General features: G+C 51.0%; 1 protein-coding gene across 6 annotated transcripts in view; it reads left to right on the forward strand.

Annotated features, from left to right (window-relative positions):
- The window catches only part of TMEM181 (transmembrane protein 181), a 67,520-nt gene extending 42,890 nt beyond the window's left edge, over positions 1-24,630 (forward strand). For all 6 annotated transcript variants that reach the window (XM_032836462.1, XM_032836467.1, XM_032836465.1 and 3 more), the window contains exons 6-17: positions 622-732; positions 11,568-11,648; positions 13,563-13,662; positions 14,219-14,349; positions 14,599-14,690; positions 15,751-15,808; positions 18,786-18,888; positions 19,510-19,561; positions 21,851-21,933; positions 22,980-23,069; positions 23,851-23,917; positions 24,317-24,630. In XM_032836462.1, the coding sequence (XP_032692353.1) occupies positions 622-732; positions 11,568-11,648; positions 13,563-13,662; positions 14,219-14,349; positions 14,599-14,690; positions 15,751-15,808; positions 18,786-18,888; positions 19,510-19,561; positions 21,851-21,933; positions 22,980-23,069; positions 23,851-23,917; positions 24,317-24,395 (1,047 nt within the window). In that variant the 3' untranslated portion in view covers positions 24,396-24,630. The remainder of the gene's footprint in view (positions 1-621; positions 733-11,567; positions 11,649-13,562; positions 13,663-14,218; positions 14,350-14,598; positions 14,691-15,750; positions 15,809-18,785; positions 18,889-19,509; positions 19,562-21,850; positions 21,934-22,979; positions 23,070-23,850; positions 23,918-24,316) is intronic.
- The last annotated feature ends 1,439 nt before the right edge of the window (positions 24,631-26,069 follow it).

Consider the following 26,069-nt stretch of genomic DNA (forward strand, 5'->3'; position numbering starts at 1 on the left):
CAGGTCACTGGCTACCTGGCCACATGGAAGCAGAGAGGACCTGGCTCCTAACTGCCCAAGACAGGAGACGGGGGCTCTGGGCAGGCAGTGACACACCCGTGTAATCACACTAGCCATTGCTCCTGCAGCCTTTGCCTTGGGTGTGGGCCTGGGGCTCTACGTGGGGAAGGGCAGACACTGGGGGAGGGGGCCAGGCCGTCTCTCTGTATATCGTGCAGCAGCTGTGGAAGTGAGTGGGGAGGACAGTGAGGCTCGGGGGTCTGACCTGTGGTGTCCTCGCCTACACTCCCCCCTGCCCCCACTAGTGCATGTGTGCGAATGTCAGGTTTGTGTGGCGTTGTTAACTTTTTTATGTAGGTGACGTTACTTTGAATCGTCCAAAATAGAAAGATTCTAATGATTGCAAATCATCTATTATTTGTTTCCAAAAATACCCATTTGGTTTTTTCTTTCTAAGAATTGTTTTTTGGCTGGCATCGGAATTTTTCTGGGCTCTGGCGAGTTCCCTGGTGATGGTTAGTTCTGCTCATCTGTTATTGAAATGTGTCACTTCATGGGTCAGTTGGTGGGGGGCCAGTCGTGTTTGCTTTAAAGACACAGCTCTACCTTGTGTCTTTGCAGAAGTGTGCAGAAATTATTGTGGCTCACCTCGGCTACTTGAACTACACGCAGTATACCGTGATTGTGGGATTTGAACACCTGAAGCTACCCATCAAGGAAATGAACTTTACGGTAAGTGTGCCAGCTGACCTCAGTGTTTCTGAGGCTTGTTTTGCTCCCATTCTTCTGTCAACTGACTGAAATAAATCTCCGCATTGAAATCATGTTATTTTGGACAGTGGAAGATGTGTACAGTTTTTAAAAACTATAGGGCAACCATAATTTCTCAAGTCCTCGGAACCAAGTGGAGCTTAAGGAAACAGCATGAACTTGGAAACCCCTTGTGATGTTCCGAGATTTAGAATAGAGTAGCCTTCCCGTTGGAAGGTCAGTAAGAGTTATCCGGTGAACCCTCCTGGTAAAAGAACAAGGTGGGACCCCCCTTTGCCGTGCCTGTGAGCCACCTGTGAGCCTCCCTCGGGCCCCATCGGGACCTCTGGTGGCACGTGGGCTCTGCTGTCATGGCCAGCCCAGCGCAGCTGTCACTGTGAGATGTTGCTGTCCTCTGTCTCACTGAAGCCAGCCTCTTTTTTTCCTTCCGCTCGCTCGTGCCCGGGCGTAACCAGCAGAGTGACGAGGAGTAGGGGGTCAAGCTGGTTTAGATGCCGGCGCCGTCATGTGCCGCTCACCGTCGTCGAGCCTGTGTCCTTGTGTGTAAACCAGATGCCTCAGAAAGCCACACCGACCCCGTGAAGCTGGTAACGGGTTCCTTTTGAACCGTGGCGCTTTACTGAGCTGGAACTCCCGTCCCTGGGAGAAGCCCGAGAGCAGTCGCTCCCCGTTTGTCCCTCCCTCGGCCCCCGAGGGGCTGAGAAGCCCCTCACCTTCTCTCTGTCTCTGTGGATTTGCCTGTTCTGGGCATTTCGTGTGAATGGATTCGTCCCATATGCGCTCTTTGGTGATGGACTTCTTTCATCACATGTAATATTTTCGAAGTTCGGGTGTGAATTTGAGGGTGTCAGCCCCGCGTGCTTTGCTGAGCATGTCAGGGTGTGGGGAGGCTGCATTTTGTGTGTCTGCTCATCGGTTGGGGGGCATTTGGGGCTTTTATGAATGCTGCCGCAGTGAACGTTGCCCTGCAGGTTTCCATGTGGATTGATGGGCGCCTGTACCGAGCGGTGTCCACGTGTGGGCCCTCTCCTGTGTGTGGACGTGCACTGCCTCACCCCGCCCACCTCCGTGGTGGTGCCTGCGGTCCCCACTTTGGTACCCGGCCCTGGAGGTTGGCTGAGCGCGGGACCACGCATGAGGTCTGCTCATGGGAGGCACTCGGCAGACGGCACCCGTTGTTAACGTTCAGATTACTTTTTTTTCACGTTGTCTCTAGATCACCCAAAATGAGTCTTGTTCTCTATCCACGCGATAGCTCTCTGGGTATTTAGAAATGTTGTCTCAGCCCCTCGGAGGTTCTTCCTTTCCTTCACATGGCCCTGGGGGTGGCTTCAGGACCCGTCAGGCTGCAGGTCTCCTTCCCAGGGCCGCCCCCGTCAGCCAGGCCACGGGGCGGCGGCTGCTTGTGCAGGAGAAGGAGCAGGTGGCGCTTCAGGTGTGGCTGGGGCCTCCTCACCGGCTTGCATCCCGCCACCTGCTGAACACCCCTTGGACTCCAATCTCTTCTCACCCTGACCCTGGTGAGTCTTTCCCATTCTCTGCCTCTGCGGTTGGATTGTAACAATTCTCCGACGCCGCTCAGGCCTTCCCCTTTGCTCTTGAACTTGTTTTCAGTTCAAGAGCAAAGGGGAAGGCCTGAGCGGCGTCGGAGCGGTTTCGGCTTCTGGGTCCCGCCTCTCCTCATCTTTTGAGTTCGAATCTGGGTACTGTCCTTTGTGGTATGAAAGATTTCCTGGAGCTTTTTCCTCAGAACATCTGGCCAGCATCCTGCCTGTGTCCTCGAGCTCATGATGCAGAGGTCGAACCCTGACAAGGTCTGAGACAGGTGCCCTAAGTCCAGGCACACTGATTCCCCGCTGTGCGCACCAGCTGTGCTGTAGACTTTGCTGTTTTAGAATCACCCCGAGTCAGGAACGCAGAGAACAAAGAACACCACGTTTCTCAGACAGAGGACCTCTCCTTTCCGTCCTCGTCGGGGCTTCCCTGCAACAGCCTTTATCAGCCTTGGCCTTCTCAACAGCTTTCCCCACAGGCTCAGCCCACCCCAACCCTATTACATCGGTTTGTTCCATCTTCTCTGTTTTATTTCCCCTTGGACTTATTCCTAAAAAATTTGGGATAGTTCAGGTAAACTTGGTACGTGTCATTCCACCATTGCTCAAGAGGGCGGGTGACATGGGCTCACTGGAGGGCTCAGCAAGGAAGCTGCCATCAGAACAGCCGGTCTGGAATGATGCCATTAGGCAGGGCTGCGCTCTGAGTGGTGCTCTTCAGCTTCCAGAATGCTGATCCGGGAGACCCCTGGGGTCGGTGGGGATGTCACCTAAGATTTTTCTCCATTTTTGTACATTTCTGTAGTCCCAGTGCCCAGCAGTGAGCCTGGCCACAGTTAGGCTTGTAATCAATATACACGGGCTGAACCGGAGGATAACACCACAGCGTTTCACAGAGGAAGAAACTCAAATGGCCAGCAGACTTGTGAGATGATGCTTATCTTTGCTCTAAACCAAAGAATCAGAGAATTCAAAAAGTCATGCTTTTTACTTTTTTTAAACCTGTCAAATGCTAAAAACACCTGCAAGCAAATCACACCTTGGGTTACAAGTTCTTTCATACAGGCTAATGGGGGTGTAAATTAATTTCGGTGTCGGGCGTAGTTTGGCAGTGTATCAAAGCCTTTACGTGCACATTCTTTTTGGCCTAGTAATTCTACTTCTGTGAATTTATTCTAATGAAACAATTAGAAAACACAGAAAGATTTGTATGTTTCATGGCAGGAAGTTGGGAGCAATCTGTACTTCAGCAGAGTTCTGGTTAAACGAATAAATTAGTTTTCCGGCAGCTGTTAATAAACTGGCCACAGAGTAGATAGCACAGCCTGCTATTAATTTTAAAAAAGGAGAAGAAAAAAAATTAATTGGAAGTGCTGATTGACATTTTTTATTATAGGAAACTCTAGTAGGCTATATCCAGGTGGTAGGCTTCATGGTTGATTTCTTTTTTTCTTTTGATTCTTTATAATGAGCTTTTTATTACCTTTATAATCAGAAGAGAAAATTATTATTATTTTTTTTAAAAAGGTTCCTCAGACAACTGATACTTGAAAGGGGAAGCCGACATACCCTCTGGCAGTTCATTCTGAGGAGCTTAGTTACAGAAGAGCTACTTCAGAAAATCATGGTTTAGTGTTATGTCTAAAACTTGTACAGAGATGCATTAAGAAACCAGAGAACCTTGGGGCGCCTGGGTGGCTCGGTGGGTTAAGCCTCTGCCTTTGGCTCAGGTCATGATCTCAGGGTCCTGGGATCGAACCCCGCATTGGGCTCTTTGCTCAGCTGGAAGCCTGCTTCCCTCTCTCTGCGGACCTCTCTGCCTACTTGTGATCTATTTCTCTCTCTCTCAATCTGTCAAATAAATAAATAAATAAATCTTAAAAAAAAAAAAAAAGGAACCAGAGAACCTCATGCAAAGTATGTATCTCTTATAAAATTGCTGCTGAAAATTATCCATCATGTTGTGAACTCTGATCTAAACCTCCAGATAGGATTCCTTTTGACCGTTTGTTACAAACTCTGTTCAGTAGTAGACTGAAAGCTCTATGGCTCACCATGTTTCCCTTTCGGTGTCAGCAGCTAGATATTTCAGAAGTAAGTTTTATGCCCCACTGTGGCAGTTATAACATCCTGCTATCGGTTTAATTATTTGCCCTCTTTCTTTACGATTTTACCTTTTAAAAAGCTTTAAAAATTGGTCCCATCTAATCTTTTTATTACAAGCTGACTTCATTTCCATTTTGGAAGTAGAGAAAGCAGAACACAATAAAATATATCTGAAAAGTATCTCAGGAATCCCGTTCTCCACCCAGGACGGCTGAGGTGAAACAGTTAGGAAGATGCGGAGGCCGGCAAGGGCGTGAGCCGCTGGGGCTCCTGAGCTCCGCTAGTGATGTGGCCCTGCTGGTTCCTCCTTGCTCTGCACCGCGCCTCTCGGTAGAGGATTGCTGGCAGGGACATGGTGGCGCCTGCAATGGAGCGGAGTGGGGCAGTGAGGAGCCCTGGCAGCTGCCTTCACCGGCGTGAGATGGCGTTGAAGGCGATCAGCCTGATACAGAAAAGCACACGGTGTGCGAGTCCATCTGCGTCCGTGGTAGGAACAGACCAGACGCATCGTGCGGTGAAGTCCGGATCAGAGTTGCGGGGGTAGTTAGTGACTCGGCGGGGGCTCGGGGGAGGGCTTCTGGGGTGCGGTGATGGTGTCTCTTGACCAGAACACTGTTGACACTGGTGTGCTCCGTTTGCGGCAGTCCGTTGAGTCGTACATTTGGGGTCCACGTGCAGTTTTTTGTAGGTACGTCCCTTTCAGTAAAAACTTAACCAAACACGTGGCGCCCTTGGAAACGCAGAGCTCGTCCCGGGGCTGCCCGTCGAACCACATCTGTTTCTTCAGACAGACCTTGCTGCTTTGATGGAATTTGACGCGTGAGGGTTTCTGTTGCCGTTGTTTGGCGTTTCCTTGGAAATCTTTGCCGTCCGGGGACTCGAGTTCACTGTCTGCCCCGTGTGTGCTGGTCGTTGTAGGTCTTACCTCCCCTGGGCGCCCCCTATCTGTTTCGCTAACCCGTTCTTCCTTGTTGATGGCGGTCAAGTTCAGGATGAAAATCTCCCTCTCCCGGGAGAGAGAATCATCACAAGGGCAGCCCCCAGGTGTTTGGACGCTCTGTTTTAGGCAGAATACATCTGCCCTTCTGCAGGCATCTAGATGGTTCTGGTCCTTTTCTGGTCTCGCCTGCCGTGGAGGCTTTCTCTTCTGTCTGGCATTGTCATTGATGCCGCCTACCCGTGTGTGGAGACGCTGGCTTTCTTTCCTTTTGTTCTCATGCCCATACCCTGTGACCACCTGGTTCACAGATTTCTCCTTGCGCACAATTCTGCTTGAAGTGGAGCGGCTCTCCTCTCTCTGCCTCTTCTCTCGGCTCTTATTCTTCTCAGTACATCTTGACCATGTCCCATTGCCATGTTCAAGTCAAGACCACTCTCTAGGTTGCGCAGGTACACAGGAGAAACTGCTAATGTCCTGTGTTATTAAGAGTTTATTTCCTTGGCCGTGCTCTGCATACGCAGCGGAGTGTGGACTTTGGACACGGGGCAGATTGCTTTTACTCGTTTTCGGGTCGTTTTCTCCTGAGCCTTGTGAACACCTCTGCACACGTCCCCTCAGCTCCCGGTGTCCTCAGGGCTGAGCTGGGCATTTTCCCCTCTCATTAAGTGCCCTTTAGGTTGGTTTGTGAGTGACACTGCCATCAGCTGTTCACATTGCATTTCCTCCTTTTTCTTCCTAAAGAAAACTTCCACGACTTCTCCCCGCGGGATGAGATTAAAACAACAGCTCATGCTCTCGAGTCCTTCAGTTTTCTGTCTGGTGGACACCCTCTGGTTTCCGTGTGAATTGAGAGGACTGGCAGCCCGCAGTACTTTGAGGAGCACTGAGTGGATTCTTGGGTCATACTTGCCCTGTTGTTTTCATAGGACAGATTACAAGAGCATATGTTAGGCTTTTCCCCTCCAGGTTTTCTACATAATACCTTTTGTATGGTTTTCAAGTGGTGGAGACCTAGGCTGTGAATCTGAGCCTGGAACCAATTCCAGGGGCTTGCTTAGTGCTGCGCTAGGTTGCTGGGAGTACCACCGGCCTGAGCAGCCAGTACCCCGACGTACCCCCCACCCCTGGGTGTTCCTGTAGCTTTTCCAGTCAGAGGACTCGGGGTGGGGAATATCATGAAGTCTTTGTGTTCTCTTGAAACATTAGCTCCTACTTTGGGACTGACTTGCTTTGCGTTCGTGGTGTCCTTTCTATGCAGTATTTGACACCGTATTTGCTTGCCTAGGGGCAAAGTAGGTGCTCAGCAAATGTTGAATGAATGACTGGAGAACTGGACCAAAACTCTGTAGGTCGTGATTAGGGAGAAATGGCCTCGGATATAAAATGGATGCTTGTTCCAAAGTCAGTTTGTGGTATCGCGGGGTGAGCCCAGTCTCTGGAAGAACAAAGGTGGCTTTGTGAAGGCCAGAGGACCTTGCTGCGCATGCCAGTGAACAGATTGACCACTCTTAAGATTGCAAAGTAGATGTCTAAAGCCTGAACGTTTACTGGGAATTTCTCTATTTCCTTTTACTTATTTTATTTTCTAATCTCAAATGTACACATTTGTGCTGAAAAATAAATGCAAAAACAAACTCCCCTAATTCCATACGATGAGGCCCACACAGTGGCTGTCATCCCAGTCACGGTGGTGGCGCAGGCACTGGCCAGCAGTTTGACAGTCCCTGAGGGCCCTTCTCCTCCCAGCCCCAGCAACCCTGAGTCCGTTGTCTGAGCCAAAGGGGCCGGAGCCCTGTTCCCTGAACTTCCCGCGCTCTTCTTGGGCTCAGTCAAGGGAAAAGAAAGACTTTTCAAGCCAGTGGCACAAGTGAATGCCAGACTGGCCTGGGAGACTGGCCTGTTCCAGAGGAACACAGAGGTGATTCCGCTCAGCTGCTGCTAGTGAAGGCAGCCCCCGGAGAGAAACCCTAGCTGGACGTGGTTTCCCCAGATCAGGAAGGACAAGGGGACAGCACAGTGGTCGCTGAAGAGGACTGCTCTGAGGGTCCGCTGTGCCCCCCTGCCAGTCCAGTGCTCCAGCCACGGGCCAGCATCTTGTGCTTTGCTCCCGCTCACCTTCCTCCGCCTCCGTCCTCTAACTCTTCGTCTAGAACTAAAGGCATATTTTATGTTTAGCTACATTTATTGGATAAAGCGTTGTTTTCCAGTGCTAATTTTTAAAGTGAGCGTTTTTCTATGCTCTTCTGACAGAGCCCCCCTCTGGGGTCCTTAGTTATTTTCCTCCTCAGTGTCTTCATCATTATAACTTTAAACATGTTTTGTGAATTTTTTTCCTAATGCTAAGACTTTTTCTTTCTTTTCTTGGTTATGCCTTACAGTCTAGTTTTTCAAACTAAGATATGCAGTACACTTTTTTCTATTTGAATAGGATGTTGATAACCCCATCAGTGCTCATAACTGCTACTGTGATCATTTTGTAAATGATACTATTTAACATTTAAGCACCAAAGCAGTGATCATAATAGTTGTGTCACGCTTGGGATTTATAGTAACGGCTGTTATTTATTGAACTTGTGCTGTTTTGTTTTTTTTTTTTTACATTTATTTATTCAAGAGAGAGTATGAGGGGGAGAAGGTCAGAGGGAGAAGCAGACTCCCCATGGAGCTGGGATCCCCATGTGGGACTCGATCCTGGGATGCTGGGATCGTGACATGAACCAAAGGCGGTTGCCCATCCAACTGAGCCACCCAGGCGCCCTGAACTTGTGCTTATTTGATGGCTCTGTCAAAGTATAGTTGACATACAATGAACTGCACGTATTTAAAATACAAAGTCTGATCCGTTCTGACATACGTAGCACCTGTGAAACACTCACTATAATCAAGACAATATGCGTACCCTTCACTCCCTAAAAGTTCCCTCATGCCCTTTCCTCCTGTTACCTTCTCATCCCCCAGCCACCACTGTTCTGCTTTCTTTATGGATTCATTTGTATTTCCGTAAAATTTCACATAAACACGGGTCGTTTGGGTGTCTCCGTTGGTGAAGTGTCCAACTCTTGATTTCCACTTGGGTTGTGATCCTAGGGTCATGAGATGGAGCCCACGTCGAGCTTCACGCTCAGCGCAGAGTCTGCCTGAGATTCTCTCTCCCCTTCTCGCCCTTCCCACCCACTCCCTGCTCATACTCTGTCTCTCTAAAATAAATCTTTTAAAAATGTTTACGTAAACACAGTCTTACAATATGTTTGAATTCTTTCACTCAACATAACTATTTCGAGATTAACTGACACTGTTGGCTGTATCATTGTTCGTTCCTTTTGTTCCCAGTGAGCCAGTACAGCATAGATTATGGGTCCCTTCACCTATCGAGGGGCGTTTAGATGGTCTCTGGTTTAGGGCTGCTACAAAGTTTCTGTGAGCAACTGTGGACATGTGCTTTCATGTCTCTTGGGTAAATACCCAGGATTGGAGTGGCTGGTCATGCTGTAGGCATGTGTTTGACTGTTTGAGAAACTGACAGACTGTTTCCAGAGTGGTTGTATTGCTTTCCATTCCCTCAGCGGCAAACAAGAGAGCTGTGGTCACCTCACATCCTCTCCAGCACCGGTACGGTTGTGTTTTTCATCTTGGCCGTTCTAGCAGGTATATGCGGGGTTTATGGCTTTGCTGACTTTCACTGGCAGTGCTATACAATTGTCTTCCGTCTGGCATTTTTCTGGCGTGAAATCTGTTGTTCTTCCTTATCTTTGTCCTCTGAATAGATGCTCCTCTCCTCCTACCCCCTCGAACCTGACTTTTTAGACTTTTCTCTTTTACTTATTTAAACAATTTGATTCTGGTGTTCCTTGATATACTTTACTTCATTTCTCTGACTTAGGGTTCATGAGTTCTTCAATTGGTGAGATCATAGTTTTCATTAAATTTGGAAAATTGCCTGTTACTATGTCTTCAAATATTTCTTCTATCCTCTTGCCCACCCTCCCACCCCCCGCCCCTGTTCATGGTCAAATACACATCTCTTTGGCCACTTGAAGTGGTCTCACAGGTTACTGATATTCTGCTCAGTTTTGCTCTGGTTCATTTAAAATCGTGTGTAGTGACATCTCCACATCCGCTCATCTCTGTCATGTCTGTTCCACTCTTGTTGCTCTTCCAGATTCCGACCTCACATGTTCAGACTTCCCTCTAGCTTCTTGCTACCCTTATCTGCTAATTCCATGTCATCTGGGTTTCCTGGGGCTGTTTTAATTGATTTTTTTTTCCTCATTACTGTTCAGATTTTCTCGGTTTTTTGTTTGTTTGTTTGTTTGTTTTGTCTTGTTTTATTTTTTACATGTTAGGTGTTTTTCTTTTTTCTTTCTTTCTTTTTTGAGTATAGTTGACACAGTGTTACATGTCTGGTATTTTTTATTTAATGCCAGGCATTATTGATGTTCGATTTTGCATTCTTGTGTCTTTGAGCTTTGTTCTGGGATATTGTGAAGTTACTTGGAAATGGCTTAGCTTTTTTAGGCCTTGCTTTTAAACTTTGCTAGGTGGGACCAAAACAGCATGAAATCTGCAGGTACTTTCTTCCTACCACTTGGGTAAGAGCATTTGGGGTATGCTACCCGGGGCCCTTTTGTGCTTTTTATTTCTCTCTGCCCATGGGGCCAGGCACTGTTCCTGCCCTCTGTGAGAGCCAGTGATCCTTTTCAGGGATTTTTTTACCCCCAAGCCACAGGTGGTTTACTCATACCAATGCCTTGATCAGTGTTCAGGTGGAAATGCGAGGAGGACCAACTTTGGTAGGTGTCTAGAGTTCTCTCTTCCAGCTCTCCTCGCTGTACTCTGTGCTTTGGATCACAGCCAACAGTTTCCTCCCTGGACACACAGCAGTATGTCCATGATTCTCTATATGAGCTCCCTCCCCACCGTGGCTCGGGGCAGCTGAAGGGTGCACCTCTCTCCAAACAGCCAGAGATTACTGTCCTTCATTGCCTCCTGTCAGTGTCTTTAACTGTGTGTATGCGTACTTGTCTCTATGTGTGTATTTTAAATGTTTCAGGTAAGTTAGGTAAATCTCATGTCTATAACTCTATTCTGAAGTAGATTTTTCAAATTGCTTAAATGATTTTAAATGCATGAAAACAGTGGGGCTCATTGGCCCGTTGCAGCACAGTGTTCTGGGGTCTGGTGAGAGACCTGGCTTGTGACCAAGGTTGGAAGGGCTTCTGCCTGCTGTCGGGATATGGTGTGTGCCTCCCTGGCTCTGTTGTGTGTAAACTCCATAGGAGTGAATCTACTCAATCAGCATGAGAGCCGACACCTGTAATTCCCTTGTACTTTGTGGTGTCGGGTTCATATTTATGTGTTTCACTTAGTCTTTTTTTTAGAACATCCTACCTACTCACATTTTTGCATCTTTTAAAAATCTGTTTCTTTTAATGGAAAGCATGGCTTTTTCTAACGAAGGAATTGACAGTATTGATTTTTCTTTTTTAGAGATCGTGCGTGTGAGGGTGGGGGCAGGCAGAGGAAAAGGGACAGAGGGAATCTTTTGTTTGTTTGTTTGTTTGTTTAAAGATTTTATTTGTTTATTTGCCAGAGAAAGATCACAAGTAGGCAGAGAGGCAGGCAGAGAGAGAGAGAGGGAAGCAGGCTCCCTGATGAGCAGAGAGCCGACACGGGACTCGATCCCAGGACCCTGAGATCATGACCTGAGCCAAAGGCAGAGGCTTAACCCACTGAGCCACCCAGGTGCCCAGGACAGAGGGAATCTTAAGCAGGCTCCACACTCAGCATGGAGCCCTGTGTGGGGCTCATAAATGTGAGGTGATGACCTGAGCCAAAGTCAGGAGTCAGATACATAACTGACTGCGCCACGCAGGCATGCTGACAGCACTGATTTTTTTGACATGAAATTTAAAAGCCAGATGCTCTTCTTGTGATTACAGAATAATTTGTCTATCAGATTTATCATTAGTATGACCTCTGAAAACTATTTCCAACTCTTGTAATTAAGATTTTCAAAGTCTGTGTTCTTTAATATAAAAATAAAATGTAGTAAGGGTTAAAATTTTTAGAACATGTAAGAAGAAATAAGGAAAGAGAACATTTTAAAATTACCTATAGTATCATATCTGGAGATAACTATCTGGTACACTTCCTTTTAGATATATTTTTTCCAATTATTTTCCTATTTTACATTTTAGTGGAAGACTTATGACCCTGCATTTTCCCAGCTGGAAATTTGGCTCCGATTCGTCTTCGTGGTGCTCACCTTCATTGTCACTGTAAGTCCCATTTGCCTGACCGACCACGTCAGAATCCTAACAAGGCTGAGTTAATTTATGAATTAGGGTTATCACAGTGTGAACTGTGGAAGGAAACCGTAAAAGACTCGTAACTATGGAGAACAGACAGGGTTACTGGATGGAAGGCGGGAGGGAGGATGGCTGAATGGGCATTAAGGAGGGCGCATGCTGGGACGAGCCCTGGGTGTTGTATGTAAGTGACGAATCACTAATTTCTACTCCTGAAACCAATTTTACACCATATGTTAACTAATCTGAATTTAAATTAAAGTAAAAAAGTGTGAACCACACAGGAGATTTATCTGAACTCCGTGATGCTCCATCCAGTGGGCAGACCTGATATCACCCAATATTCCGAATGTCCGCTAGGACGCTGTGGTGCAGAAAGAGTGTGTGGTATCTGCTCATAAGGACCTGTGTGTGGTGTCCTAGTGAGGGCAGACCCCTGGCTTTTAAGCAAATGCTCATCAGGGTGCAGTGACAGTGCCATTTCACCTGCCTTGTTTGAACGACCTTCTTTTTATGATACAGCACACGCTTGGGTTTTTTTTTGCATTTGGAAAATTTACCAGACCTTTCGGTCTCTGGGCTTTTTCAGGAGGAAGGCCTCAGATGAGTGGGTTTGGAAGTATGAGCTTTTGGCTCCTTTGGGGTCTGAGTTCAGTGTCTGCAAGCACCCTGTGACTTTGGGGAAAATGTTTGCCCTTGAAGTACAAGTGATCCCCACAGAGGCCCAGTCATGAAGATGGGAATTTAAAACTGGAGGAAGAACATCAGGACCGACACACATATGGGGGGAGGGAACGGGGGCTTGTGGTGGTGCTTTGCGCCATCTGAAGGGCGACATCCCACCCCCTGGGCTGCTTGCCCCTGGCTCACGCGGAGGGTGTGCCATGCAGGAGCTATGTCCCCTCTTTACAGTGGGGGCCACTCCAGTTGCCACCCAAGCAAGGATAGCTTGGTGCTTCACAGTCCAACTGTACGCAGAAGGACATAGGCTCGTTGGGGACAGACATGTGAGGAAAGTGTCAGTTGGTGGTGACGTGGCACCTGCCTGTAGATGAGGGGGTAGGACTCAGCCACTGGCAGACCCTGGACTCTGCCAATAGCTGGAGATCGTGGTCCCAGCCACTCCCAAGGTTTCCCCTAAGGAACTTGCTGAAGCTGAGTGGAGAGCTGCTGATTGTGTTTGCTCAGCAGAAATCCTTGCTGTTTCTTGAAGCATCTTTGTTGTCTGAGGGGCTGCTGCCACACTCTGGGGCCCAAAGTGTGGGCACCCAGGGCACGATGTTCTTAAACAAGAGAAATGAGCCTGAGCCTCACAGCCTAGGAGAAATGGCCTAAATTCCCTAGGAAATCATTGGCTTATGTTAGATTACAGAAAAAAAAAACAAAACAAAAAACTCCAGGTCTTTTACACAAACTCTGTACTGTTTTAAAGTACTTTAAAGACACTCCCATGGCTCAACACAGCTTCTTCAGGGAGGTGTTTGTTCAGGGAGCCCTGGTGCCCTCCTTAGAAGCTGGTGCCATCTATAGATGTCGCCTGGGTGGGGTGTGTGGCCTGCCACAGGGAGGTCCTCTGTGTGGCTGTGTGGGGCCCACCTGATGGATGTAGCCTGTCCTGGTGGGAGCTAGGGTGGGTAGGGAGTTAGGGCCGGTGTCTCCCCCACCCCCTCCTGCCCCTTGGAGAACAGCTTGTGCCATTGTACCCGCAGCTCCTTGCCAATGACTCACATCTTACCTTAGTCTCAGTCAGTGTAGCCAAGGGTTAACTCGGGTTTGGCTGACTCTCACTCAGAGAAGACTTCACGTGATGCGTGATACCGTGATAGTGATACTGAGCAAGGCAGAAGCAAACACAGTAACTTGAGTTCCTGATTCGGTTTGTAGTGCCTGTTTGCACATTCCCTCCGGAAGTTTTCCATGCGAGATTGGGGGATGGAGCAGAAGTGGATGTCCATTCTTTTGCCTCTGCTGCTGCTTTACAATGGTAGGTGCCCATTTGTATTTTGGAGCTCTCCGCCTTTAAAGCTTGAAGCTGGAAGGCGTCCCAGAACCGCTCTGGCCGCCGAGGAGCCGCTGGAGGAACAGGTAGCGGCACCTGCAGAGCGCGAGCTGTGCGGCCCCGGGACACAGCGGATGCCTGGCGGCTCTCACCAATGAGCGATTGGTTCGGTGGTTAAATCCTGGAAGGGCTGCAGATGCAGCTGTCTTGGAACTTGGCTGGAGGCAGCCGGTGCTGCCGTCTGTGCCTCTTCCCCTGCTTCAGAAACGTTTGCTTGCAGAGCCCCAGCACCGGGATTCCCGGGCCTATGGGGCAGAGCGGCTGGCGGGAGCAGCCGGTTCTCTGTAATGATCACTGGGGCAATCTGTTCACTGGCTTTTTGGTTTTTTGAAAAACAAAACAGCCTTTAGTTCACTACCTCTCTTTGGCTCTGACCGAGGAGAAGGTGATGGTGAGTCCTGCCCTCGCTGAGAGGACAGGTGCCCTGTGCTGGGTGGGGTGAGCCTGCCTCCATCAGGCCCTTCCGTCTGTTGCCTTCCAGATCCTTTCTTCCCGCTCTCCTTTCTGGTGAACAGCTGGTTTCCAGGCATGCTGGACGACCTCTTCCAGTCCGTGTTCCTCTGTGCCTTGCTGCTCTTCTGGCTGTGTGTGTATCACGGGGTCCGCGTCCAGGTGAGCCTACACCCTCGGCCCTGCCAGAGGGGGTCAGAGACCCCGAACTTCTGGTCCACCCTCTGGTGACAGCCCTTACAGGCAACTTCTCCTTGAGACTCTGTCTTCAGCCTCCGTGAGCAGGAGAATGCATGCTGTGAAGAAATGACTGGAGCGTCTGTGATCTAGTGTGGTCTACCAGGGGTTAACGGTTTGCCAGAATTACTAACTTATTTCTTACCTTTTTTTTTTTTTAATTTTTATTTTTAGGGAGAAAGGAAGTGTTTGACTTTCTATTTGCCTAAATTCTTCATTGTTGGACTATTGTGGTTGGCTTCTGTCACACTGGGAATATGGCAGACGTGAGTAATTTTGTTATGTGGGAAGCCTCAGGCATGGAAAGCGTTTGACAAAGGTGGACAGATCTGACGTCTCAGTGTATTTTGTGAACCCATCTGGAAGGGAATCTGTCACCAGGGTGACTTGATAGCGGGACTTGAACTGAGGATTCATTTCAGCCTGACTGGCATATAGAAAACACAGTTCTAGTCCCAGTTGGAAAATGATAAAGACCACACATTGTTTTAGATTTATCCTTCAGAGTGGCAAAGACATCATCATCTGTAGGAATGGGACTCCAGGGTCCTGGCTCCCCGTCCCCCCAGAAGCTTTAGTTTCTCCCTGCGCTTGCATCTGTGAACTCCCCATCCCTGCTTCAGCTTCCTGGGCTTATGGTAACTAGTGGTTTTGTCCTGTAAAATGGGGCCACCGCAGAAGCCTCACGTGATCACAGCTCGATGCACCTGAGTAGGAGTTTCTGCAGAAACGAGTTCCGTTCCGGGGTTACGGTTTTGGCCCTTGGCTCATTGGACTCCACGGCCCAGTAATGATAGCACTCAGCCCGCCTCGTCTCCTTGCCCTGTCCCTGCCTCCTTAGCTACCCGGCTTTACTTTAAAACGAGTTGCATGGAAGTCAGCACTGACTTTTATAGCTTTCTTTGTGTGCTTGTCTATTCCCAGCACCCATACATGACGCTGAAAAGGTGCCGGAAAAACAGTTCTTGACATTGCAGGAGAGATAGTATAGGGACTTTTTGTAACAGAAAATACTGTAATAACTTCACAACATAGACAACTGCAGGCAAACAGTTTAGTAGTGCTGGATACATTTCCAATGTGAAATTTTTTTAAAATCTTACTGTTGGTTAGCAAGTAGTTTATGTTAATAAGATTTATTTGTTTGTTTATTTATTTGTCATCTTGACACCCAGCATGGGGCTTGAACTCACGACCCCAAGATGAAGAGTTGTACACACTACCCACTGAGCCAGCCAGGCACCTCTGTTAAAAGATGATTGTAAAAAGCCGAATGAAAGTAAGCTAATTATTGATCTATGATTTTTCATAATATTGTATTTTCAGAGTTAATGAATTACATGATCCAATGTACCAGTATCGAGTTGACACAGGAAATTTTCAGGTAAGGATTATTAATGATGCCTGAGGGTTTTTTTTTTTTTTAATGCTATTTTTAAAAATTCCTGAATTTTGTAACTTAAATTGTGCTGCTGACATGAGCTTGCTAACTGGCTAGGAGAGACTACAGAATGTTTATGGTGCAAAATTTGGAAAAATGTTTGAGTAGGATGAAAAATAGCTTTTAAAAACAAAGTGGTCAGGGTACCTGGGTGACTTAGTTAAGTGTCTGCCTTCAGCTCAGGTCGTGCTTGGGGTCCTGGGATCAAGCCCCCATCGGGCTTCCTGCTGAGCAGGGAGTCTACTTCTCCCTCTGCCTCTGCAGATCTCCCTGCTTGTCTCTAAAAGAAAAAGATTTTATTTATTTATTTGAGAGAGAGAGTGAGAGCAAGAAGGAGTGGGGGGTGGGGAAAGGCCGAGAGACGGGGAGAAGCAGACTTTCCACTGAGCAGGGAGTCTGATGTGGGGCTCCATCCTGGGACTCCAAGATCATGACCTGAGCCCAAGGCAGATGCTGAACTGACTGAGCCCTTCAGGCGCCCCAACAGATAAAATCTTAAACAAAAAAAGTTTGAAAGACTGGTGGAAATTGCCCTTGCTTGGAAGGTGGTTGTCTGGTGTGAAACGAGCATTCTTCGCTTAATATGTCTTTTTGCTCAATGTCCAGACTAGTTTCCCAGGACTAGAGGTAATATTTGTTTATAAACACTAAAACTCTTTTTAGAAAGAAGGAGGTCTTGGGGCACCTGAGTGGCACAGCTGGTTAAGCATCCAGCTCTTGGTTTCAGCTTGGGTCATGATCCCAGGGTCCTGGGATTGAGCCCCACATCTGTAGGGCTTCCTGCTCAGCGGGGAGTCTGTCTGTCCCTCTCCCTCTGACCCTTCCCCCCCACACACACTCCTGGTGTCACTGGCTCTCTCGCAAACAAATAAATAAAAAATCTTTTAAAAAAAAGTTTCCTTGGTTTATGGTTGTGTCAGATTTTAGGACCCTTGGAGAGCAATTAAGCAAACGTTTTTGTTCATTTAATTCTCTCAAGTCGAGAAAGGTTTCCGAGTGAATGAATGGAGTGTGGGCCTGCAGGCCTGGCAGCTACAGCGCCCAGCACTCTGGGTGACACTGTGCTCTCACCAGTTTAGAATACTTTGTACTTTTGAAAAAGGGGCCCAGTGTCTTTATTTGACACAGAGGTCTGCAAATGGTGTCAGCTATGAGTGTGGCTTTCCCTTGAGTCTCCAGGTTTCTCGACATCCCTTGGCATCGCACAGGGCAGTGCCTCCTGGGCACAGCTGGCTGCTGATGTGTGATGTGTGAGGGGCCGGGGGCCAGAGGGAGCCCTGGGAGGTGTCTAGGAGGCATGCCTCCAGCAGGACAATCCCAGAGGCACAGAGTTGAGTCCCGAGCTTGGGTGATGTCCAACATTTCTCTGGACACTTTGCAGAGCTTCCATGAAGTGGTAGAATATATGGTTGTTTTTGGGACTGGCCTCTGAGAAAGAGGGAGGTTTAGTGAATGATGGTATCTCGAAAGATGTGTCCCTTATGTTGAGAAGACACATGTCAGAGCAAGTAGTATGAGCACCTGATTCTTAACCAGGTTCCAGCAGGGGAGTGCCAGTGGCCTTTCCATCCTGTTATTTAGAAGTCTGAGGAATTCTGAAGGTTGCTCAGTGTATGCCTTATGAGCAGTGTGCCATGGTCTTGGTCCTTAAAGCATATAGGACCTTGTGAGGGAGAAAATGCTTAGCAGAAAGTACAGAGCCACGTGTAGGGTCCTGCCAGCTGTGTCCTTATGGACAGTGGGCCCGAGTTACTGGGGGGGCAGAGGGGTCTTTATTTGTGTTTTGTTCTTTCTTAGCCTTATAAAGCTTTAATAAGTTTTTGGGGGGCAGGGGTATGCCTGGAGCTGGAGAGGAGGGGAGGCATGCTGGGCCTGGGAAGGGAGGTGCCGTTGCAGAGTTGGGTGGGGCCACAGGCAGAGGAAACCAGGCAGGAGACATGGGTCAGGGCGGGCTCAGTGGGGGCTGTGCCTGAGGGAGGCACTGGACACCCCTGGCAGGCTTACGGCCATGTGTGTGAGGGGCTGGGCCTCAGAGCATCCTTTTCTCCTTGAGGTCATGGCCCTAAAGGAAGGGACGGGGAGAGCGGTTTTGACATATTCTCAGGCAAGATTCTGCAGACCTCAGTGGAAGATCATACGGGGGGCTGTCGGTTGAATGCGACTCCCTGGGTTTAGATAAAACAATACAGGTTCGTGCTCATCTGTTAGAGCTTTTGTCTGGTCCAGTCCCCTCATTTTTCATGTGAGGAAACTGGAGGGCAGTCAAGGGTCTTGTCTGAGGTCACACGGGCCAGTGCCTAGGCCAGTGCACCAGCTCCCTGGACAGCCTGCAGGTCAAACCTGTGCTCCTGGCCGCCCCCCGCCCCCACGTCCTCTGTTTTCCCTCTGCGGAAAGGGTACTACTGCGGTCCCTCCTAAGGGGTTGTGCGGGTGGAACTGACCAGGAACAAGAAGCCCTTGGCCGGCACTCGGAGGGACTTGAGCAAGGCAGCCGTCACCGTGGTTATGGTCACCTCTCCCCTTCTCAGTCGGTGGCCTGTGCCTGTTACCAGAGACCTCCAGAAAACTGAAAAAAGCTGAAGACCTGCCCCTGGTGTACCGAGCACCTGCCACATCCCAGGCCCTGTGCCAGGAGCTTTCTGTGCGTCGTGGAAGGAGCTTGGATTCTGGCTTACGCGACCAGCAAGGGCTGGGGCTGTCCCTGGGGGAGCCACCTGTGCTCACAGACAGGATGAGAGGCCGAGTCTAGATAAGCAAGTCACAGTGGTGGGAACATGTCTGTGTTACAGGAACATGTCTGTGACCTTCAGGATTCTGAGCTCCTGTTAAAAATGTTCGGCTCCCCCGCTTGGGGGTGTTGGGAGGAGCAGCAGTGCTGAGCCCCTGTTCTTATTCAGTTGCCCATCTCATGTGGTTCTAGGGAATGAAGATTTTCTTCATGGTCGTGGCGGCTGTGTATGTTTTATACCTTCTGTTCTTGATAGTGCGGGCCTGTTCTGAGCTACGTCACATGCCTTATGTAGGTGAGTGCCCCATGACGAACGGCCTGAGGTGAGGAGGCCCAGGAGTCGACCTCACACCATGGGAGGAGTGGCTGGAGTCCACCCAGCAAGAGGCCTGACCTGGATGGGGACCTGTCCCACTCCCTCATGCTGGGGGCAGTGCCTTTGGTCCCTGGGGAGCCACAACAGGGCCAAATGGGTAACTCTGGGACTTTCAGACAGTGCCTCAGGCCAGCACTAGAGGGAGGCCTGTGGGGTGGAGGGCCTCTGGGGCCCTGGGTGCCAGTGTGGCTATTGGAGCTGCCTGGATCCTTCTAGAATTGTACCCTGTGGAAGATGTGGCTGGGGCTGTTTGCCTCATCCCGGGTCAGGGCCACTCACCTGATCTCCTACGTCTCTCTCCCTCAATCTGTCGCAACGGAATAACAATGGCCACAGTCTCTCTGGGGACCCTCCTTGACTCTGGGGAGGTGGGACAGCATTTCTTCTGGGCTTCAGATGCACACAGGCTTAAAGTCCAGAGGGAGGTGGGGTTTTGTTCTGGAGACTTTGTTTATTTTTTGTCTTTATTTTTAAGCTCCCTGAGATGAGAGTGGAATTTACTTCCCAAGTGATTTAATGGGGTATTTGTTTCTTTTTCAGATCTCAGGTTAAAATTTTTGACTGCATTGACTTTTGTAGTGCTCGTCATTAGGTAAGAAGACTTTATTTCTTGAAAGAAGTGAAACAGCGTATTTGTATTTTCCTGTCATGAATATCTTTTCTTCCCTTTTACAGAGTTCATTTTAGGGCATTTCTAGCCAGATCTGTTCATTAGGTCAGGGGGCCCCTTGTACAGGGCAGACCCTGAGTGTCTGCGGGAGAGCTCATGTTGTGCTGTAAGCGCCGTGGAGACTGCAGGGACTGCAGGGACTGAGGCCCCCCCCCCCCCCCCGCCCCGGGCCGTGCTGCTGGCGCTCCTCCTCGCTCTGCGGGTGCCATGTAGCTGGGGCAGCCATGGCCCAGCGCCGGGTCAGGAACTAGAACAGCACGCGTGTGTGCTTGGCACCTGGCGTCCTTTTGGTGCTTCAGGAGGAGGACTGTGCATTCGAATTCAGTACCGTGGGGGTCCTTGAACTGCAGCACAGTGGCCCCAGGGCAGGGGACACTTCAGCGGGAGGCTGTGGAGGCTGAGGTCCCGGTGATGACGTTTCTGTGAACACATACCTGATCATTGCTAGGTTGTTGGTTGTTTGTCTCCTTCTGCTAAAATCCAAGTCCAGAGAGAAGAAAATCTAGTCACTTGCTTTTCTCCGCGGTTTGAGTCAAGTAAATGGCTGCCAGCCCTCTTCCTGGGCAGGAGCCGCAGGGAGGCTCTGAGAGGTCAGCTTTGCAGGGCGGCTCCAGGGTCCCCGGCTGCCTGACCTGTGGCCTCCCGTGGGCACACGTGTCCCTCCCCCTGCGGGTCGTGCTCATAGCTCACTGCCCGAATTCAGCGTGGACTTGCTTCATTCAGCATCTGCACTCGCCTGGCAACAGCAGTGCCCGTGCGCGTAGGCAGCCCTGCCTCAGGGCCTGGCACACAGGTGGGCTCTGCTTCCCACAGGCGCTCTCTCGTGTGCCCTCAACGCCCCTTCACACATACACAGCGCCCCTCACACACACACCCCTACACACCCTCTCACGCCCCCTCACACTCTCACACCCCTCTTCACAACACTCACACCCCCTCATACTCTTACATCGCCTCACACACACCCCCCCACACACTCCCTCTCACGCCCCTCACACTCCCTCACACACACCCTTCTTCAGAACACTCTCACACCCCCTCATATGCCCTCACAGCCCCTCACACTCTCACACCGCTTCACACTTACAGTCTCTCACACACTCTTCACGTCCCCTCGCATGTCCGCACCCTCACGCGGTCCGAATCCACAGGCTGGGAGTGGGAGCCTATAGCGGCCCCCGTGGAGTCCGAGAGGTCGTTCTGCCGCGGTCGTTCTTATGCGACTTCCAGGGGCCTCATTCCTTTGTCTACGAGCGCCGGAGTGTCTGCTCGGTCCTCGGGCCACAGGCTCCTCCCCGTCGCGGGGAGCACGTTCCGGCGGAGGAGGACGGTGACGCACAAGCAGATGAACAGCCCAAGTCCCGCAGTGGAAACAGCGGTGTGACACGGCAGGAGCGGAGGGGACGCCTCTCTGAGGAGGGGACGCTTGGCCTGGGGCCTGACGGGGGAGCCCCGGAGACACATGGGGACGATAGGGGCTCGCTGCGCGGAGGAGCGGCCGTGCCTCGGGAGGAGAGACAGTGAAGGGAGGCCGGTCCGCAGCGGGCGAGCTCAGGCCCTGCCGGCCCAGGAGTCGCAGCTTCTTTTCGGGAGGGGAACCCTCGGCAGGGAGCCAGGCCGGGAGGTGAAGAGCTCCGACTTGGTTTGTGTTGGCCGCTGGGCTGGCTCCTCGCGGACGGCGGAGCCCGGGGAGGGGGATGAGCCGCAGGCGCCGGCCGGGAGGCGGCGGAGTCGTTCAGGGCAGAGCCGCGACGGCTGCGGAGCTCTGCGCCCTCAGACCCTTGTCATCACGGGCCCGGCAGGCAGGTGTCTGCGCAGACGCGCCGCGGTCCTCGCGTGAGGGTGGCTGCGCCCGCGGAGGGACACGTGGCCGGGGGGCGGCGGGCTTGCCTCAGGGCCTCGTCCTCTGTGGTCGGAGTTGGTCTTGGAAATGAGGTCTAAGGCTGAAGCGAGGAGAACGTGCCCATGGGTGCTTTGAGGCCCCTCGTGCGGGGACATGGTCTGTGGCACAGTTCGCTGCCTCCGCCCCAGCAGCGGCCGCGACGCCGGGTCTGAGGCCCAGCAGCAGCGGGGGCGCGGGGCGGGGGCGCGCACGGCCCGCGCGCAAATGGTAGTGAAGGGACCGAGCGCGCGGGGAGGGTGGGGCGAGCTCTGGGAGCTCCAGCCACGTCCTCGTCTGTGTTTATTTATTGTCCTTTCCCCTGGTTCCAGCATCGTCATCCTGTACTTAAGGTTCGGAGCGCAGGTACTGCAAGACAATTTCGTAGCCGAACTGTCCACGCACTACCAGAACTATATCCTTCCCACGGCAGCCTTCAGGCTTCGCGCGCTCCGCACGGGGTGGCCGCTGGGCCGCGGCTGCCGCTGCGAGGGAGAGGCCGGCCGCGCGCTGCGGGGCCCACCCCCGCGGGCAGCGCTCGGGCTCGGCAGGGCCACTCGGTCCCGAGGGAGTCACGCTCCCCAGCTGCCCTCCCTGCCACCCTGCTCTCCTGTCCCTGGGGATTCTTCAGGAACCCAAGCTCTGTGTGGAACCTCGCAGCAGTCCGAGGTGCCTCTTCTCCCCACAGAGCACTGAGGGGAGGCGGAGCCCGATGTGGGAGTCCTCCCTCCCCATCACCCAGATGTGTCCAGCTGCTATATCCACGGGTTTGGCGATGAGGGCAGTTTAAACCTGTGTCCCCAGAAAGGACTCATAAGAGCAGGACGCCCTTCGGGTTCCTACGTGTGCCTGAGGCTCGCGGGGCTTCTCGTCTCCGCATGAAACTCCTCCTCGGGCGCGGCCAGAGCTCGCCACACCCCCTTTCAGCGATGGTGTCCATCAGGGGCGCTTTGGAGTTACTCCCTTACATCTTAGCTTCTTTCTTGGGGGCCTCTTCCATACTTAGAATCAATGCAAGATTTCTCATAAATTTTAGTGGCTGGATTTCATACTAACCTGTTATCAGCTTCTCAGAGCGGTCTGTTACGCTGAGAAGACGAAGAACGACTGATTCGAGAGACTGGTCCCGGTCTTCACTTCAGTCTTGATTTACCCACTTGCGCACTCGGCCCTCCTGCCCTTTGTGTGTAACTTGGTCACGTCAGGTCCTGCCACCTCCAGGGGTTTCCACCGATAGAAAAGAGCGCGGTGCACCTGTTACAGATCACCTTGAAAGGTTACGGTGACCTTTGGCTGTGGGCTTGCCCAGTGGCATCCTGCTGTCTGGGTCCTCGCTGGTGGTGAGCGGTGGAAGGGACTGCTGGTGGTGGAGGGGGCAGCCAGATGGAAAGCAAAGACTCCGGCTGAAATGTCCAAATACGGGGTGTTCCTGCGCTGCTCATTTCCCTTGACCAGTATCACCAGCTGAATTCTTATCTTTCTATGGCCTGTTGAACTTTTACCTCTACACCCTGGCCTTTGTGTATTCTCCGTCGAAGAACGCCCTGTACGGTAAGCCACCCTGCGGCCGCAGTGCTGGGCCCCATAGCCCTGGCCGAGGGACAAGGTAGGCGGCCGGGGTGGGGGCCCAGTCGTGGTGAGAACCCGGCACGGGCTGCGTCGTTAGGGCACAGGACGGGAACAGAGGTTCCGTTAGAGGGGCCCGGCGCACAGGCATGTCCCTCAGCCGTGTGACGCCAAGTCTGTCGAGTGCTAGCACCGTGGCCATTCAGGGAAAGCCAGAACGTGAGAGGAGCCGGACTGTGAGGCAGGCTGAAAAGGACGGGGACGTCCTGGAGCTTGGGCAGCAAAAGCGATGTAGCGTTTCCGACCCACCACCTGGCTTCCCTGTTGTGTGAGTTCCCAAAGCGCCTTCGTGAAAACGTGTTCCTCGAGCCTGGCCGCGGCTCAGCGATGAGGGCGCGGCTAGTCCCCGCTGAGATGAGGAGACTGGATGGCGGGGCTCACGTCCTTCCCAGGGGTGGGAGGAAGCAGGGTGGGCGCCGCTGGTCTCCGGGGTGTTTTCCGCCCCCGTGACCCCCACGGCCTCGGGAGAAGTAGCCGGCCCGCGGCTGCCATTCAAGGGCGCCTCCGGGCACTTCCTGCTAGGTCCGATGCTGCCCCCGACTTGCACGTGAGAAACGGGCTCGGGAGGCAAGATTTGTTCAGGTCCCACCGATGATGATCGGTGGAAGCTGGGATTGGAATCCCGCTCTTTTGGGCTCCTGTCCTTTCTCTGTAGCAGCCCACCTGCCCGGGCTAATCGCATAAAAATGCTTCTGTTGGCTTCCAGAGTCCCAGCTGAAAGACAACCCTGCCTTCTCCATGCTGAATGACTCGGACGATGACGTGATCTACGGGTGAGTCACCGCCTCCCCGAGCATTCGGCCTGCTCTTGTGCATTTACTGAACAGGCCGCCCGTCATTCTAAAATGATTTTCAAGGCTTTATGATGTTTCTTTCACCTGGGAGTGGCCTGCGATCCCGTGAGGTTCTGTTTTTACATTGTTCTGACTAGACTGAGTGGTATTCCCTTTTTCTGAACACTTTGCCCGGGCGGTGACCACAGGAGGACCTGTTCTTCCTGGCGGTGGGCCCCGGTGCTTGCTGGGGGGCGAGGAGCGGGCCGTGGGCGATAGAAATGGGGAGCGCAAGGCTGTGAAACACCTTCTTGCCAGAATGGCACGTCAGTGTGGAAGAGAAGACCAGAGGAGGAGCTATCAAAAGCCGAATGGCATCAAGGGTCTCTTTTGTGACAGGAGTGACTATGAAGAAATGCCCCTGCAGAACGGCCAGGCCATCCGGGCGCAGTACAAGGAGGGCTCCGAGAGCGACTGAGCCCCGGGCCGCTGCAGGCCCGCCGCTTTCCCGAGGCGCTGCTTCCTGGCCTTCCCCACTCCTGCTGGTGTTTGGGCTTGTCTCGTAAGCAGAGATTTCCTGGTCCTCATCTGTTTATGTATTTTTGAAAGGAAAACCAAAACCAAGGAGAAATTTAAACATTGGGCCAAATTTACTTAGATTGGCTGCATTTGGGAAGAGAGGCGCTGTAAGTGTAAACAGCCAAATCCTTTGAGAAAGAGTTCATTTTTAGTGGGGAGGAGGCAATTATTCCTGTTTTTAGTAGAGTTATGTTTTGTTTTGTTTAGTCCATGGAAAGAAAGCCCTTATGAATGCCGTCATCAGCATGGTGGCGTTCTCCTCTTTCTTCCCTGCCCTGTACCAGTTTCAGCCCTTAAACTCAAAGGGAAGCCTATTTCTGTGCCTGTCTCACGAGGGCAGTCCTTCCCTATCGAGTGTTCTAGGTAACCAAGCCTCCCAGGTGACGAATAACTCCTGTCTGGTGTGAAATGCCCGAGTAATGGCTTATTAGGGAAGTGGTGGGCGAGCAGGTTCTAGTCTTGCACCACCACCACCGGGCAGAGCTCGGGTCGTGGGGCTCAGAGGACTGGCTGAGATTCCTAAGGAAAGGGTAAGATAATCGACAAGTGCCAGCTGCAGGGAAGAGGTCTTGCTGCCATAGTTTTCCAAGAGACTGTGTACACGTGTGTGCACGTGAGCGGGTACGTGTGTGAATGTGAACGGTTGTCACTGTGGCTGGGATGGGGAAGAGCGTATCCGCTACAGTTCCTGTAAGCTGTCATTTCTACGACTCCTTTAGAGAGAACACTCCATGGGATTTGTGTGTGTGTGTGAAAGCTAAACAAAGGGTTGATATATTTTAGACTCTTTGCTGTGAAAAAGTTTTTTCAGTTTCACATTTGAAGCCTAGATGAAAGGAAGTAAAACATTTTCGATGACTCATGGCAGCACATCCCTGGGTAGAAGGTCACTTGCTGGGAAGCGTGCCCCGCCCTCCAGCGGCCAGGGAAGAGGAGGGCCGGCTCTCAGAGAGGAAGGTTGTCTCCAGCTGCTCTGTCTGTGGCATCATAGAAGGCCCTGGAGAGCCGCCAGTTCCTTTACGTCAAAGACTGAGTATAAGTCCAGTATAGAGATCTCCTTTCCCTTTCCTCTGAAGTAACGTCTCTCTTGAACCGTTGACATACGGTCACAGCTAAGCCCCTGATGGACGGCGTCGGGGCAGACGCAGCGGGTAGGAGAGGGTTGTGCCACTCTGCAAGCAGGACCTGCGTTGTCTCCATCTATGCAGTAACTCTCAATCGCTCAAAATTGGATTCCACTTTAGGTAAGCCTGGGCCCTTCTGGAGGTTCATGAGAGACTTTTCATTACGACTTCACATCTTTCGGTTTAGTTTAAACTTTAGTGATAACGTACCTTTAATATGGATTCCATTTGTTTTTAAAACCTTGTAAATATAAAAGTTTGAATTAAAACAACTGTTATTATTGCAAGGGTAATTCAAGTTTACATGGTTTTTACATTTTTCAATGGTGTGATGACTTTTTTTGATTCTGTGTACTCCAAGGTACTGGAAAAGTTTTTCTTTTACCAAATTTTTTCAACTTCTACTAAGTATAATTTAATGTAAATTGATGAAAACTTGTGCTAATTAA

Source organism: Lontra canadensis, unplaced genomic scaffold, assembly GCF_010015895.1.
Source record: "Lontra canadensis isolate GAN:19392208 unplaced genomic scaffold, GSC_riverotter_1.0 scaffold92, whole genome shotgun sequence".
NCBI lineage: Eukaryota > Metazoa > Chordata > Mammalia > Carnivora > Mustelidae > Lontra > Lontra canadensis.